General features: G+C 37.4%; 1 protein-coding gene across 2 annotated transcripts; it reads right to left on the bottom strand.

Moving 5' to 3' along the window:
- Positions 1-5,081: 5,081 nt before the first annotated feature.
- LOC141401607 (uncharacterized) lies at positions 5,082-13,361 on the bottom strand. Of its 2 annotated transcripts, none has more exons than XM_073981935.1 (3): positions 12,960-13,361; positions 7,324-7,566; positions 5,082-5,139 (listed from the first exon to the last, which is right to left on the bottom strand). In XM_073981935.1, the coding sequence occupies exons 1-3, from the start codon at positions 12,985-12,987 to the stop codon at positions 5,126-5,128; spliced, it is 285 nt and encodes a 94-aa protein (XP_073838036.1). In that variant the 5' UTR covers positions 12,988-13,361; the 3' UTR covers positions 5,082-5,125. The 2 variants fall into 2 exon arrangements, with proteins under 2 accessions (XP_073838036.1, XP_073838035.1); XM_073981934.1 differs by lacking the exon at positions 5,082-5,139 and adding an exon at positions 5,980-6,349.
- Between the last annotated feature and the right edge of the window lie 1,220 nt (positions 13,362-14,581).

Below are 14,581 nucleotides of genomic sequence, written 5' to 3' on the forward strand. Positions count from 1 at the left end.
TTTTAAAAATGGTAACAGTGGCAGAAAATGGTAAAAGTGGTAAACTGCTATCATATAAATTGTATGCTATTAAAAGTAAGGGAACACTTTACAAATTAAAAATGGTAAGAAATGGTAACTTCGGGCACGTAAAGTAACAGCCCAGCGAAAAGTTTGCCTCCAAAGAGGCAGTTAAATGATATGTACAAGTGATTTGGAAGTGCATCAAATTATGCATTTTCACTCATGATTTTTACAAGGGAGTGACCCCGGAAAGAGGCACTCCATTGCACCGCATTTTAACTGACCCTTTGGCATTGCATTTTAACTGAACCTCTGGCACTGCATTTTAACTGACCCTTTGGCATTGCATTTTAACTGACCCTTTGCGGTAGAATAGGAGGCAGTCCAAAGCACGTGTTTTGAATAACAAAATAAAATGCATTTTTTATTTGTGTAAAACAAAAATATTAATAACTTTATTAAATTAACACAAATTATGAAAATTCTCTATTGAATTCAATCGCAAACATGTGTGTTTCCTCCGCTCTTCATTTAATCCAAGCTTAAGTGCTTTTGCTTCATCTGATAAATGGGTTCGATATTGTCTTCCCATCACCAGTTAAGATTTCGACATGTACTCCAACAGCACTCCATTGGGAAATTTTCTTCTCGTGAGTTACCGGAAAAATGTTCACAAATTAAATATTATTTAGTTTGTATTAACAAATGTTTGGAAATGTTAACACGATTATCTCTTTTTGGAAATATATTCCGCTGCCTGTAGAGATGTACAAGCTGATTTATGTACATGTAGGGATCTCTAACAACTGCTAATAAAATGTAGTGAACGGGGTGCCTTTTTCACGACTCCGTTTGCACTGCATCCGGATGCTGTTAAATTGTGAGGAATTGGAGTGCCTTTTTCACGACTCCGTTATACTGCCTCCGGATGTTGTTAAAATGTGACAAATGGATGTGATTCAAAATGTGAGGAATGGAGTGCATTTTTCACGACTCCGTTTGAACTGCATAAAAACATGCCGTGAAAGAACTAGTCTACATTGCACTACTTCCAATTTATTTTGCTAAGTATGTGTTCAGTGAATAGTGATAACCGAGGCATATTTATATAACCCTGCGTTTACACCTTAATTGGTCCATATGACCAAAACAGGTTAAAGTTGTTTTCATTGCTTTCATTGGCAGCTTGTTTTGGTCATATGGACCAATTAAGGTATGTCATAGGGCAAATACCGCCTTGGACCCTAAACACACAATTTCAACAGTAAAGCACAGAGGATACTCTGTTGTGGTATGGCGTTGTATGAGTGCTTCCGGTGTAAGAAATCGTGTCTTTAGGTCTGTTCGTTTACTCAATAATTTGTAAAAATGTGTACAAGTCCAGCAACTTCTTGTAATCGACTAAGGTCTTTTGCATTGTACTGTAGAGTAAACGAACAACATCCAGTAACAATTTGTAAGTAAACGAAAATATGTACATTTTATAGAAGGAATTAAGGATAAGATGTATTATTTAAACATTCTGAAAGGATAATTTGAAATTTACGCGCTGAAAAAATGTGATTTGTGACAACATTCCACTTTTATCAATATATGAGCCCGAGCACAAATCACATATTTTTCCAAAATGGATGCTATGTAACTGTCCAAAAGTGATTCAAACACCTCCTGAATCCTATAGATAATTTATGGAGTATTTTGGAGACAAATATAAAAAATCGTAACATCTAAAGTATAGGAAACCTGAAATATGCCTTGCAAGAAGAATGGGGAAAATTCCGATATCTTGCCCCGAAAGATTAGTTAAATCATTGCCAATAAGGCTAAAAGCTGTAAAGGATAACAAAGGATGTCATACCAAGTGCTAAACTCCTAAGAAATCCTTTTGGTTTCATAAAACTTTTAGAGTGCATACTTTTCACTGTGAGGTAGAAATCGATGTTGTTTAACCATATTTTTTATCTAAATTTACCTGAATTTCATTAATTTTATTTCATTATAATTAAGTTAAGACACTAATGTAAAAATGACTGTGATTCACTGTATGTGTTGTTGAGTTGTATTTGCAGACAGACTGCCTTGTGTAAACGCCAGTAAGGTAGAAGTGACAATCAGCTGTATTTTTACTTTTTATGTGTGTTCGTTTACTCAAAATTTGTACAAATTGTTACTGGATGTTGTTCGTTTACCCTCCAGTACAATGCAAAAGACCTTAGTCGTTTACAAGAAGTTACTGGACTTGTACAAATTTGTACAAATTATTGAGTAAACGAACACACCTTTTTTTTGTAAATTTGGTTTAGGGTCTAATCATGAAATTTGAAACTTCGAAATTTGCTACCATAAAATACTTATTTTTATCGAAAACGTGTAATAATAATGACCAACGATACTTCTGAATGCTTCATGTTTACATTTTAATTCAAATTTGTTCTATTTTAGACGATTTTCAAAATGTATTTATGGTTTTCCTGAGAAATTTTTAGAACGACCCCATTATTCAATATTTTCTTTGACATTAAATTTTCTATAAAAATATGTTGTTTTTGTAAATTTGTTAGTTGTTGTAATTCATGCATTTACCTTATATTAATATGCCTTGGTGGTAACAAGAAAACTTTGTGACGAGACTTTCTATGCAAAAAGTGATCACCGATGATTTTTTTCTGAAGGAAAAGTCCTCAACTATGAGTTTTCTATAGGAAAAAATAATCTCCGATGATTTATTCTGTGGCGAAAGTCATCACCGATGAACTTTTCTGTGGGAATAGCCATCTACGATGAATCTTTCTTTAGGAAAAGACCAATGCAATAAACCTCCTCTAACATTGAAGTGGTATTTTCCTAAATCTATAATCAGGGCAATCAAGAATATTTCCCTCGGAATTTTCTGCATGGAAAATAATTTTAAAAAGCGAAATTCTTTTAAAATCAATATTTTAAAAGGTTGAAAACTACTAGAATCACATAATTATGGAATATGTTGAGGGATGGGGAAGCAAATACGCCAAAAACGAGGGACAGAAATAATACCGGAAAATAGTGCGGGAGACCGGATAGATAGACAAATAAATGTATTGGTAGGCGGTATGTAGTAACCACTACTAATAGGGAACTTTCTTTCAAGCTTATAATGGGTTCCCCTAGTTAGTACAGAAACTCAGCTAATGAAAAGATATTTAAATACATCTACACCCTCTATTTATAGTGGATCATTCTGTTAGTAAGGAAAGAGGCTAAGTCCGTAGATGGTATACACTACGAACTTAGCCTACCCTCAAAAGAAAACAACATAATACGACAGCTAGGTTGGCACAAATATAAGGATAGAGGGTCGTTCGTTGTTACCTGCAAGATACATTGCCTGGAGTGCCATCTAGTTGTTTTTTTTGGAGGTGTCCTCACGGGCAAAGATGCCTGATGCACCATTCATAAACACCAAGTAGTTCCCGTAGAATTTGGGAATACTGCATGGTCAGATTATTGATGCCGGATTGTCAAATGAGATATGTACGGAGGGGTTCAGGCCAAAAATGCAAAACGGGGCAATGCGGGGTGCCTCGGCGGCTTAAGATGAGTATTCATTGCAATTTCTCTGGGCATTGACAGCATATGTAGCCTTAGTAGTATATGATATGCCGGCTGGGTTTCGGGTACACGAAGATGGTGCCAGGAGGCTTCAGGTAAATATTTCCCGTAAATAACGCCAAATATGCCTTGCAAATAGGTAATGTGCATTCGTTTGGTGGGTTTTTTTATGGGAAATATCGTTTTTTTCGTTGATTTTATATTTTTCTATCGGAGAGTTTGTTTATTTGCTTTCATACCACCAGTACCAAGTGGTGGTATGACAGCAGCTGTTTGTGGAACTTATTTGTGTGACAGGTCAGGGTTGGGAGTATAGTTGCTTGTGCACACGTAAGAGCGTAGGCTAAGAGAATTAGCCAATGCGTAATGTGAGTTTCAAACTCAAAATTTCAAGGCCATAAGTACTTTGAACTTAGACCGTTGTTCAAGCACGGCAATTTTGTTGGTAGAAGAGAGGTAAATAATGTGAGACTGCCAAATGATAGTTGAGTAGATACTTGGATGAAAGTTTGTTATAAGGTTGACTGTAGCATTAACTCAACTTATTGAAGAAACGTTGATGTGAAGTCATAAGCAACCGAACATAGTGCGAGACAAGCAAACTCCGAACTATAATTGAAAAAAAAATTAATTTTGGTTGATAAAGTCATTTTGATTATTTTTATTTATAAAAGTAACTAAATCTCATTGTTTTAACGGAAAATTAGTGACAAACTCCATAAACGACTGAATAAACAGAAATACCATTATTAATTTATTTCGTGCATGCGAATGGTTCGAATTGTAAGTGGTTGTCAGTGTGTGTAGGTGATGTTGTAATAATCGGGTTTATTTTCTATAGTGCTGGCTAATATCATCTTCTGGAGATCTTCTGGTGTGGCTCAACATTTTGGTCTGCAGTACTTTGGTAACGTACGTTACGAAGGCACTCCGTAGTTAGTGCCCATTGCTACATAAAAGCAGTGTACAGTAGTGGATGCAGATTTGGAAAGTGGAACTTGGTGAGAGCGGGTTAAAAACGACATCCAATTTGGTGTGGAACCCACCACGAAAGCCCTATTGTGGAAGAAATCCAGAAAGATAAAGCTAAGTCTAGCATAACTTAAGGCGCCAAATGGAAAAAGGCGATTTCATGTTTGTCTGATTGTGTTGTCGTAGTTAGTTCTTTTTGTTAGTTTTAAGTTTTTGAATTTATCGTAAACTATCTTCAGGTCATTCCTTTCTTTTTAAGCTGGTTTATTAAGCAATATTTTCTTGTTTAAGATTTTTTTTCTAGCGTGAGGGAACTATCTATTGCTAAAAACAAAGTTCAAAGTCTGAAGGGACATCCACTAGTAGAGCTCTAGTAGTCAGGATTTCAGAGTAGGACGTTAAACTGAGTTTGGCTAGATCCTAGTTTTCTCTAGGTCTATTCTTTTTGTTCATTATAACCTCACCCAGGAAAACAAAGAAATAGTTTTAAAGTTAGTATTTTTTATTTATTGTACTATTCCTAATTAATGGTTTTTATTCATTCTTATTATTATAAATCAAATTATTTAATCAGTCCTGAAAAGAAAAGAAATATATCTATTAGTAAAATTTCTAATTAAGCTTAAATTATGTAATAAACGTTAAGTGTTGGAATGAAAATGATGTGTTAGTTTGTTTAGTGGGAGGGGAGAAAGGGTAAGACTGGGATATGTCAAGGATGTGAAATAAATCAGCGTTGGTGTCTGTTGAACTGGGGTTCCTGGTTTAAAGGAACTATAGGTTGGGTGGGTTTAGAAGGGGACCAGTTATGTGGATCCCTGGAAGCATTGCTTGGTTGGTCATATTGTCGGTGTGTCTGTAGTCCATTTGTATATAGTTTATTGTGGGTACCTTCAAAGTGTCAAAGGGTTGAGGATTCACGACCGGTGACGAGATAGCTGAGGCAGACACATTTTGGAAAGAGGGTACGTAACAGTAATGGCGCCCAATGAAAAATAAACCATAGCCCCAGTTATCAAATAGCTGCGTGGTGATATAAATAGTAAATTGTAAACGTGTTATAAGCCGCCTATGAAATTAACAGGCGAGAGATCAAAGGAATCTTGCATTAATCAATGTGACTGTTTCTCTGAATCTTAATTTAAACAAAGTTTGAATCCAGCCAAGGAAAGAAACCGAGATCTCAAGATCTTCATATAGTTTATCAATTGATGGCTCAGTTTCTTTTCTTAAATACAGTTTTACGAAACCCAGTGTAATTTGTGTTCTGGATGTTCGTGTGATTTTGAATAGTAGTGTAGAATATGACCATAGAAGCAATGCGTAGACACCAACTGAAAAGGACATATCCCTAAATTTAATTATCCTTTCGATCCTTCCTTAGTGTAAATGTTAATTTGTGTTAAATTTTAAAACGTGAATGAACTTTGTCTCTTGACTTAGCCAATACTAAATCTCGTACATATATTTTTGCCACTCGTCTAACTTAATAACATTAAGTATCTACTGTCAAAACTACTCTGCCAACAACATGCCTCTTGAACGCTCACCATCGACGTCGAATGGCGCCGGAAATAGTCAATCTCAGGTAGGAAACTTGGTAAATTCTAGCAAAGGCAATAATTCAGGCGAGAGCTCGAGGGCTCAAGCTAGTTCCTTATTGGACTTCACTCAGCCTCCACCTCCCCTACCTCAGTCTGCAACAAGACAAAGAAATAGTCCTGAAAAATATGCCGCTATGGTAACCGCTTTAATAGCTGATGCCAACAACGCCTATAGGGACGATCTAGAGGAAAGGTTAGAGCAAAGGATAAATCAAAGCATTCAATCGGGATTTGCCAGCCTAATAAGGGAACTAAATAAAATGACAGTGGGAAACAGGCAAGGTGACTCAGAGTTAGACAACTGTAGCTTAGGGTCAAACGAGCTAAACCCGAAACCTTCTGACAAAACACAAGGGACTTCTAAAAACAAGGCTCAAAGAAATCTAGACTTTCAGGAAGATTATTCATTACCCATTAATCAAAACTACAATAATTCCTCCAATGCAGTGAATACACAATCTGCACAAATGGTAACAAATAGAAACTTGATTGTTGTGGACAAATGGAATGTCTATTTTGACGCGAAACCTGACGGATTGGATGTGGAGGATTTCGTGTTCAGGATCGAACATCTTCAAAGATTGTATGGATGCCCATGGAACGAAATAATTCGAGATTTCCATCTATTGCTCAAAGGAGACGCTAAAGAATGGTTTTGGGTCCTAATGAGTAACCAAAATATTAATAATTGGGTCGACTTAAAAGAAGCCTTAGTACAGCAATACAAGTCCAATCGAAGCGTCTATGAGTACCTTAGGGATTTAGAAGAAAGAAAACAACGTCCTGGAGAATCGATTGATGAGTATTTCCATGCAATAAAAAAACTTCGAGCCAAACTACGTACTCCCTTACCAGATGCAGAGATGATAAGGATCGTGAAGAGAAACTTGCGGTCTGATTTATCTCATATCCTATACTCTATGAAGATTTATACAATCGATCAGTTGCGAGATGAGTGCAAAGAATTAGAGAAAAATTATTTGAAGAGGGAAAAATATACAGTTCAACCAACAAAACCCATAACCACCATCCGTCGAACATATCCCGTAAATGAAGTGTACTTCGAAGAACAGCCCGAAAATCAGGAGGACGAGAACTTGGTTGTCGAAGAAATAAATCCCAGCAAAACATCTGAGAGGAGACAAGTGAAACTCACCTGCTGGAACTGCCAAGCAGCGGGACATATCTACATCGAGTGTCCGGTACCACAGCGCAATCTGTTCTGTTACCGATGCGGGTATCCTGGTGTAACTTGTCCTACGTGTCCCAAGTGTTTGGGAAACGGCATGAAGAGCGCGTCGAAGTCGGGAGAGATGCGTTCGGTTCCAGCTCCCGAACAATAAATGCGTGCCAGGATCAGAATGTAGTTTCGGATAGTGAGAAAAATCATGTTTTAGTCCTAAAAAGAAAAGAAGAAGTGGGAAAAAGAATGATAAATAGTAAAGCTAGTTCAGAAAGATATAGGAGTTATGATGAGAGATTAGAAAATTATAATAGGGTAAGAGATAGAATATTTAACAGTGGGAATGTGAGTTACGGCAATAGATATAATGATGGAAATGAACTAATACCCAATGAAAACAGCGTTAGTGTGCCACAGGTTTATAAAGATGTTTGTTCTAGGTATAGAAGTAAGGATCTAATGAACAGCGGTAATAGTAAAGAAGAAAATGTTAGAAGTAAGGCTTATAGTAAAATCAGTAGAATTAAGAGAGTTAGGGATAAATTCAAAAACAAAAAAGAATTGTGTAGACTAGTTAAAAGGTCAATTATAAGTTGTTCTTCTGTAGTAGATGTAGATTCTTTAGATAATAGGGCTTATATTAATTTCAAGATCGGAAATATAGAAATCAGAGGACTACTTGATTCCGGAGCCTCTGTTAGTCTACTCGGAAAGGATTGTGACAAGTTAGTGGAACAACTAGGATCTAAAATCGAACCCTTTTGTACCTCCGTAACCACAGCAAGTGGGAATTTTTTGTCAGTAGTGGGAAAAATAAGAGATATTGTGAATTTTAAAGATAAGGAGAAGGAAATTGTTTTCTACTTATGTCCTGATTTAGTCCAAACTGCCTATTTGGGAGTAGATTTTTTTAAGAAATTTGAAATAGCTCCAAGCGTTTTTGGGATAGAGGAAATAAGTCAGGAGGTATTGCAAGACTACCCTGCATTAATAAGTGAGAATTCTGAACATAAGCTTACTGAGGAAATGTTTAAAAGGTTGGAAAATGTGAAAAAGATGTTTAAATCGTACGAAGAGCATGGGTTAGGGAAAACTAAGTTGGAAATGCACTCCATTGAGTTAAAAGAAGGTTCCCAACCAGTTAAAGAAAGATATTACCCAGTTTCGCCAGCGGTTCAGAATCTCATTTATGCAGAGGTAGATGAAATGCTTCGATTAGGAGTCATAGAAGAGTGTCACAGTCCCTGGAGCAATAGGTCAACGTTAGTCAGAAGACCCGGGAAAAATCGTTTATGTTTGGATGCGAGGAAGTTAAACGATCGTACAGTTAAAGACGCATACCCCATCCAAAACATTGAGGGGATATTGAGCAGGCTTGAGGACACCTACTTTATAAGCAGCGTGGACCTCAAGTTTGCATTTTGGCAAATCGAGTTAGACCCAAAGTCCAGACCTTACACCGCATTCACAGTACCTGGACGGCCTTTATACCAGTATGTGGTTATGCCGTTCGGTCTGTGCAATGCGGCACAAAGGTTATGCAGACTTATGGACAAGGTCATTCCGGAAGAATTGAAAACAAATGTTTTCGTTTATCTGGATGACTTATTGGTCATATCTGCGGACTTTGAGACCCATATGAACCTGCTAGAGAGAGTGGCAAAATGTCTACGAGAGGCAAATTTAACAATAGGACTAAAAAAGTCCAAATTCTGCTATAAAGAACTGCACTATTTAGGATTTATAGTAGGTGGAGGTGTTATGAAGCCTGATCCGGCTAAGGTAGATGCCATTAGAAAAATCCCGGTGCCAAAGAATGTTAGAGAGGTACGGAGCTTTATAGGGGTAGCAGGCTGGTACCGTAGATTCATCAGAAACTTTTCCGAACTAACGGCACCACTCACTAATCTTATTAAGAAGGACAAGAAATTCGTTATGGATAATAAGGCTTTGGAAAGTTTCAACGAGGTGAAGTACGCTTTGACTCACGCTCCCGTTCTTGTACACCCGGACTTCCAAAAGCGCTTCTACATCCAATGTGATGCCTCAAATATAGGGGTTGGAGCTGTTTTGTTCCAAAAGGACAACGACGATAACGAAAGACCTATTGCATTCTTTTCCCAAAAGTTGAACAGTGCACAGGTGAACTACAGTGTCACCGAAAAAGAATGTCTGGCAGCAATCCTGGCCGTCAAACGTTTTAGGCCATACGTGGAACTTATGCCGTTCACAATAATCACGGATCACGCGAGTCTAAAATGGCTTATGTCATTGCGGGACCTGAATGGTAGGTTGGCACGGTGGGCATTGCAATTACAGATGTTCGATTTCGAGATAGAACACAAGAAAGGATCGGAAAACATTGTTGCCGACACTTTGTCACGTTTGGTAGAAGAGGTTCTTATGCCGGAAGAGGTCGTTGGGTTCGAAACGGTAGAATTTGAGTCCGAAGAATATTTAGACTTAATAAAAACCATAGAGGAAAATAAAGAAAAATTTCCAGACATCAAAGTGGAGAACGGTATGGTTTTTAAAAGGACCGTATCTAAATCGGACATGGAATTAGAGGAATTTGAGTGGAAACTGTGGATTCCGGAGAACATAACCACAACTCTGATACAAAGGGCCCATGAACCAGAAGAAAAATCTCATGGAGGAATCCGAAAAACTTTAGGACACCTAAAACTGAAATATTATTGGCCCAATATGGCCGTTCATGTAAGCAACTTTATAAAAAACTGCAAAGTCTGCAAAGAATGCAAAAGTTCCAATCAGCATATGATGCCCCAGATTGGAAATGAAGTACAGACCGACCGCCCTTTCCAGAAACTTTATATAGATTTCTTGGGAAAGTACCCTCGTTCTGGAAAGGGCAATGCTTATATTCTGGTGGTAGTGGACCACCTAACAAAATTTGTATTTTTGAAGCCTTTAAAGGAAGCTAATAGTAAAAATGTCATAAAGTTCTTAGTGGAGAACGTGTTTCAGCAATTTGGCGTGCCAGAAGTAATCCATTCGGACAACGGAAAGCAATTTGTTTCTAAAGAATTTCAGAAAATGATGAAAGAATTCCAAATAGACCATATGAAGACCGCTTTCTATGCACCCCAATCCAACGCTGCAGAACGTGTCAATCAGAGTGTACTCAATGCTATCAGATCATATTTAGATAACGACCACACCAACTGGGACCTAAATTTAGCAAAGATTGAGCTAGCCTTACGCACGTCTGTCCACGCGGCCACAGGTGTGACACCATTTTTTGCCCTGTATGGCCACAATATGTTTACTTGCGGCAGAGACTATAAGCTTGCAAGGAAATTAAAAGCACTCAGTGATAGTGAGCTGTTAATGCTAGAAGAAAACGATAGGATCAGCATAATCAGGGATACCATCAAGAGAAATTTACATCAAGCGTACGAGAGAAGTGCACTCCGATATAATAGAAGGGCAAGAGTAGTCCGTTTTAGCCCCGGGCAGGAGGTTTACAAACGTAACTTCGTCCTTAGCAAATTTCAGGACAACCGCAACGCCAAGTTTTGTCGAAAGTTCACTAAATGTCGTGTAGGTGAAGTACTAGGTAACAATATGTACAGATTAGAAACATTGAATGGGGATCCACTAGGCGTTTACCATGCCAAGGACATCAAACAATAAACATGGGTCAATCCAAAGTAAAACAAATTTCGATACTTTTACTCAATAGTGCAATATATTAAAGTATGGACAATATTAGAGTAAGTGGTGTATCGTCTTTAATTATTTATTTATTTAAATTATTGGCTTTGTGTAGTGTGCAGTGGTATTTGTTCGATCTGTGATATGGGGTGTACATTCCCACATATCCCCCAACTACGTCTGTGATATATTGGTAGGCTTTTGCCTAGAGGTTATGCTTAAGTCGGGTTACTGTCTTAAGTCTTTTGTTTAGTAATAAAGTTATTGCCCGGCTAACTCTTTACATACGTGGGGTCATGTGGCGACATGTCACCACTTTGCATACTATTATGGTGACTTTGTTGACTGGATGTTTACATATTGTCAACAGTCTTTACTTTTTTTTTTAATAAAATATACGAAGTTAACAAAAGTATAGGGTTTGAACTAAGTTCATAGTCTTATGGTACTGGGTTTCACATGTGGTTCCCATTACCCATACTTTCTATAAATCCTTGCATTTTATCACATAGAGTTAATATATTTGGACAAATAAAGTAACCTAGGCCATGAGCTGTTCCAAAAAAACAACTATCCAATAACTACGTATAAGCGGCGGAATCGATATTTGAAATCAAGCGGATTTCGTAAATATGAACGCATCTTATTGATTTAGCTCTTGAATTTACCTCAATGTCCCAAATTGACCAACAAACCTAATAGTGAAACCCTTGTACCTTTATCCCCATGTGGCCCTTCATGATCAATTGACTTACTACCACAAATGTACAATGTCCGTGCTGACTTTCGAATGACATATAGTTTGTCAGTGGTATTGTTGACCATGCCAGCAGTAGGTCAGAATAGATTCATAATGGACATTTCTTAGATGGAATTTACTCTAACCCGCCTATACAACTGTAAAGATAACAATTTCGTGGGTGTAGCCTACGTTGGGCGCGTAGCGTAACATAAAGATAAAAAAAAAGAAAAACTAACACTAAACGTTCGCTAAGCCGAGTCCAGGAAAATATGGGTTATGTAAAGCTTATACACTTGATAAGCTCAACTTAGTCTATACTTTTCCTGATGCCATGTTATTAAGAATAATGAACCATTGGTAGATACTAAAATAAATAAATAATAGTATTCAAGTTTAATTCCGTTTAGTTCAACATAAACGGGTACGTAGAGAGTAGTAAAAAAAATACAAGATCAAACAGATTTTTTTTTAGCAAAAACCATCTCTATGACTTCATGCTTAGATAGATGATAAACAAGAGTGTTTTGATATGGTAGATAAGTTTATAGATTAAGATATTTTGCGAAATTCGACTTGCCCTTCGGGCTATCGCTTAAGAATTAATGTCTAATGAGAGTTAGTTTTTACTTTCCCTTCCCAGGGTGACGACACTTCTATTGAAGAAACGATTCTAATACATTAGCTTTTCACTGTGAGATAGAGTTGAACATGGTATCAAAGACTTGGGTTTTAGTGCACAAAAGTGTATTAAAAATGATTACATGAGAGACTAACATCCCTCACACTGCTGTTCTATCAACAAGTTTTAGAACCCCAGAGTTTTGTTGAGGGATGGGGAAGCAAATACGCCAAAAACGAGGGACAGAAATAATACCGGAAAATAGTGCGGGAGACCGGATAGATAGACAAATAAATGTATTGGTAGGCGGTATGTAGTAACCACTACTAATAGGGAACTTTCTTTCAAGCTTATAATGGGTTCCCCTAGTTAGTACAGAAACTCAGCTAATGAAAAGATATTTAAATACATCTACACCCTCTATTTATAGTGGATCATTCTGTTAGTAAGGAAAGAGGCTAAGTCCGTAGATGGTATACACTACGAACTTAGCCTACCCTCAAAAGAAAACAACATAATACGACAGCTAGGTTGGCACAAATATAAGGATAGAGGGTCGTTCGTTGTTACCTGCAAGATACATTGCCTGGAGTGCCATCTAGTTGTTTTTTTTGGAGGTGTCCTCACGGGCAAAGATGCCTGATGCACCATTCATAAACACCAAGTAGTTCCCGTAGAATTTGGGAATACTGCATGGTCAGATTATTGATGCCGGATTGTCAAATGAGATATGTACGGAGGGGTTCAGGCCAAAAATGCAAAACGGGGCAATGCGGGGTGCCTCGGCGGCTTAAGATGAGTATTCATTGCAATTTCTCTGGGCATTGACAGCATATGTAGCCTTAGTAGTATATGATATGCCGGCTGGGTTTCGGGTACACGAAGATGGTGCCAGGAGGCTTCAGGTAAATATTTCCCGTAAATAACGCCAAATATGCCTTGCAAATAGGTAATGTGCATTCGTTTGGTGGGTTTTTTTATGGGAAATATCGTTTTTTTCGTTGATTTTATATTTTTCTATCGGAGAGTTTGTTTATTTGCTTTCATACCACCAGTACCAAGTGGTGGTATGACAGCAGCTGTTTGTGGAACTTATTTGTGTGACAGGTCAGGGTTGGGAGTATAGTTGCTTGTGCACACGTAAGAGCGTAGGCTAAGAGAATTAGCCAATGCGTAATGTGAGTTTCAAACTCAAAATTTCAAGGCCATAAGTACTTTGAACTTAGACCGTTGTTCAAGCACGGCAATTTTGTTGGTAGAAGAGAGGTAAATAATGTGAGACTGCCAAATGATAGTTGAGTAGATACTTGGATGAAAGTTTGTTATAAGGTTGACTGTAGCATTAACTCAACTTATTGAAGAAACGTTGATGTGAAGTCATAAGCAACCGAACATAGTGCGAGACAAGCAAACTCCGAACTATAATTGAAAAAAAAATTAATTTTGGTTGATAAAGTCATTTTGATTATTTTTATTTATAAAAGTAACTAAATCTCATTGTTTTAACGGAAAATTAGTGACAAACTCCATAAACGACTGAATAAACAGAAATACCATTATTAATTTATTTCGTGCATGCGAATGGTTCGAATTGTAAGTGGTTGTCAGTGTGTGTAGGTGATGTTGTAATAATCGGGTTTATTTTCTATAGTGCTGGCTAATATCATCTTCTGGAGATCTTCTGGTGTGGCTCAACATTTTGGTCTGCAGTACTTTGGTAACGTACGTTACGAAGGCACTCCGTAGTTAGTGCCCATTGCTACATAAAAGCAGTGTACAGTAGTGGATGCAGATTTGGAAAGTGGAACTTGGTGAGAGCGGGTTAAAAACGACATCCAATTTGGTGTGGAACCCACCACGAAAGCCCTATTGTGGAAGAAATCCAGAAAGATAAAGCTAAGTCTAGCATAACTTAAGGCGCCAAATGGAAAAAGGCGATTTCATGTTTGTCTGATTGTGTTGTCGTAGTTAGTTCTTTTTGTTAGTTTTAAGTTTTTGAATTTATCGTAAACTATCTTCAGGTCATTCCTTTCTTTTTAAGCTGGTTTATTAAGCAATATTTTCTTGTTTAAGATTTTTTTTCTAGCGTGAGGGAACTATCTATTGCTAAAAACAAAGTTCAAAGTCTGAAGGGACATCCACTAGTAGAGCTCTAGTAGTCAGGATTTCAGAGTAGGACGTTAAACTGAGTT

Source organism: Musca autumnalis, unplaced genomic scaffold (genome assembly GCF_047663935.1).
Source record: "Musca autumnalis isolate F117 unplaced genomic scaffold, ASM4766393v1 scaffold_4, whole genome shotgun sequence".
NCBI classification, from domain to species: Eukaryota; Metazoa; Arthropoda; class Insecta; order Diptera; family Muscidae; genus Musca; species Musca autumnalis.

Excerpts from the sequence above, each read along its gene's own strand:
- LOC141401607 (XM_073981934.1), bottom strand. The coding sequence starts at position 12,987 with ATGGCACTCCAGGCAATGTATCTTGCAG. Across the intron at positions 7,567-12,959 it reads CCAGGCAATGTATCTTGCAG|GACTAAAACATGATTTTTCT; the intron begins GTAACAACGAAC and ends TTTTCTTTTTAG. Across the intron at positions 6,350-7,323 it reads CTGCTTGGCAGTTCCAGCAG|ATCGTCCCTATAGGCGTTGT; the intron begins GTGAGTTTCACT and ends CCTTTCCTCTAG.